This window comes from Mizuhopecten yessoensis, unplaced genomic scaffold, assembly GCF_002113885.1.
Source record: "Mizuhopecten yessoensis strain PY_sf001 unplaced genomic scaffold, ASM211388v2 hete_36072432, whole genome shotgun sequence".
Classification (NCBI taxonomy): Eukaryota; Metazoa; Mollusca; class Bivalvia; order Pectinida; family Pectinidae; genus Mizuhopecten; species Mizuhopecten yessoensis.
Genome location: NW_018483426.1, coordinates 1 through 2,312, shown reverse-complemented (window position 1 = coordinate 2,312; position 2,312 = coordinate 1). Strand labels below are relative to the sequence as shown.

Here is a 2,312-nt window from a genome sequence, read left to right as displayed (position 1 = left end):
GACCATTTATTACAGGTAGCCACTAGGGCAGGTTTGATTGTAATTACAGCTTAAAAATGCTTGTTGTATGCAAAGTATATCATTTTGCTTTGCATATAAGATTGTGGTAAAATGTATTAAGTGTTGCTTCAGATTTCATTTGTGAAATTGAGTAACTGCAAGATTTAATGATAAAAAATTCAGGTTGTGGGATCTTTGCTTAACAACCTATTGAAAAGGGAGAATATGTAGTGTATTACTCTGGTGGCTATATAGAACAGGAGCCAGAGGATGACACCTACACATTTGAAATAAGAAAAGGAAGAAAACATATATGGTATGTGAAGAAATTAAGTGCAATCTTGTTCAAAGTAAATGTTTTTTATTCAACACTAAAAGAGCTACTTCATGCCATCATACATTTTAGTATAAAAATGATGTGAAATAATTTTATAACTGTTTGAAATTCTTGAAGTGGAATGCTTAGATTCTGTATAAGAATACTTCTTTCTTTACTGAAAAGAGTAGAATTTTCCTGAAATTTAAAACTCTTTAAGTTACATCAAAATATATGTTCTTCACAATGAGACATTTTTCATTAATGGCATGGTTTTGAATTTAAGTTGTTTGTACAAATGAGAGACCAGCAAACGTAGTGGGCATTACATTTCCAAGAAAAGTTAAAAGGAATATTGGTTTTACATAGGATTGATTCATCTAAAGAAGACGGATCATTTGAAAGACTGATAAATGACAACCACCTGACACCTAATCTAGTTCCAAAACTTGTAGAGGTTGATGGGACTAGTTATCCAGTATTTTTTTGCCAAGAAGGACATTGATGTTGGGGAAGAATTAACATATAGCTATGGCCCAGGAGATGGTTGTAATTATTTATTGGTGGAGGAAAGTAAGTATAGAAACTGTTAACTTCGCTTCCCTTAATGGTAGGTATGATAATATTGGGTTCTTCAACATGACATGAAATTAGTCCTTAATGAATATCAGAACTGTTAGATAATCCAGGACAGCTGCTATGGTGGAGGCCAAATTAAATTGATCCTACTACTTTGTGTGAGTGATAGGTGTTCATATTAGTGTAAACATACTTGTTTTAGCAGTTTTTGCAGTAATATTATATATATTATTATAGCGCTTTTCGCGTTACCGTTGGTGTGCAAATTCATGTGCAGCGCGAATATTGTTGATGAATGGAGTGCTACTTGATACACATGTTCATTTAAGGATTGAACCTTACATTGGTAGATTTCATGGGGTGATGAATTGAGTTGGTATTGAGACAAATTTAATGAACTTTGAATCGAAACAGTACATGTTGAGTTTGTCAAGACCAACTCAATTCATCGCCCCATGAAATCAACCAAAGCAAGGTTCAATCCTGATATTTCAGTTAATATGTGTTTCTTCAATGATTTGAACTTGTGAAAGTGTATTAAGTCTTGTTGCTGATACCGGGGCATGTGCAAGTCTACGTGGCGTACCGTATAAAAATTTAGTCCCTTATTGAAGGACAACTATAGAACATTGTGGTGTAAGTAAATATTTCAATACAGCAATATGAAAAATAAAACTGCAAAAATCTACGTAAACAGGCTAGAAAAACAGTCAAGAAATGTCATTTTTATGCTTTTTAATGAAAACATGTAGTCATAGGCACAGACAGTGTTAATTTGGTCAATTTCATCGGTAAATGAATCAGACAACATTTGGTAGTTTCATTTAGTCCAACTTGAGTAGAAATTGAAATATAAAGTTTTACAGATAACCAAAAAAAAAAAAACTGTTCTTTCAGTCCAATGCAAATTGTTGGGTTCTTTTTTTTCTCCAAAATATTTGATAGAAATATGATTTAAAGTAACATGCATGTTCATTATGGCATGAAGTTGTGTACATGATTAAAATAAACCAATCATGAGCACTGGCAAGCTGGCTATGACAGCCATGTTCAGTTACAAAATATGAACATCTTTACTGTATTCACTATAGATTTTATCTTAAAATTTGAAGAAAAATTGTGATTTAAGATACATAAAAGTATCATTGTCAATACATGCAATATTAAATGCATTAATTACAGCAGCCAATGGAAGAAACTACTATGTCCACAATCCGAAGTGACAGTCTCCACGATGATCCACCAACTATGTCAATCAACTATGTCCAATATCCAAAGCGACAGTCTACAGGATGATCCATCAACTATGTCAAATATCCAAAGTGACAGTTCAGTATGATCCATCAACTATGTCCACAACGCAAAGTGACAGTCTCCAGGATGATCCACCAACTATGTCTTGTATCCAAAGTGACAG

General features: G+C 33.1%; 1 protein-coding gene across 1 annotated transcript; it reads left to right on the top strand.

Annotated features, from left to right (window-relative positions):
* Positions 1-218: 218 nt before the first annotated feature.
* On the top strand, positions 219-2,299 carry LOC110444248 (the record flags this gene model as incomplete). The annotated part of the gene is made up of 3 exons (XM_021488641.1): positions 219-350; positions 636-889; positions 2,078-2,299. Coding segments are annotated over 2 exons (318 nt in total), but the record flags the coding sequence as incomplete, so codon positions are not given.
* Between the last annotated feature and the right edge of the window lie 13 nt (positions 2,300-2,312).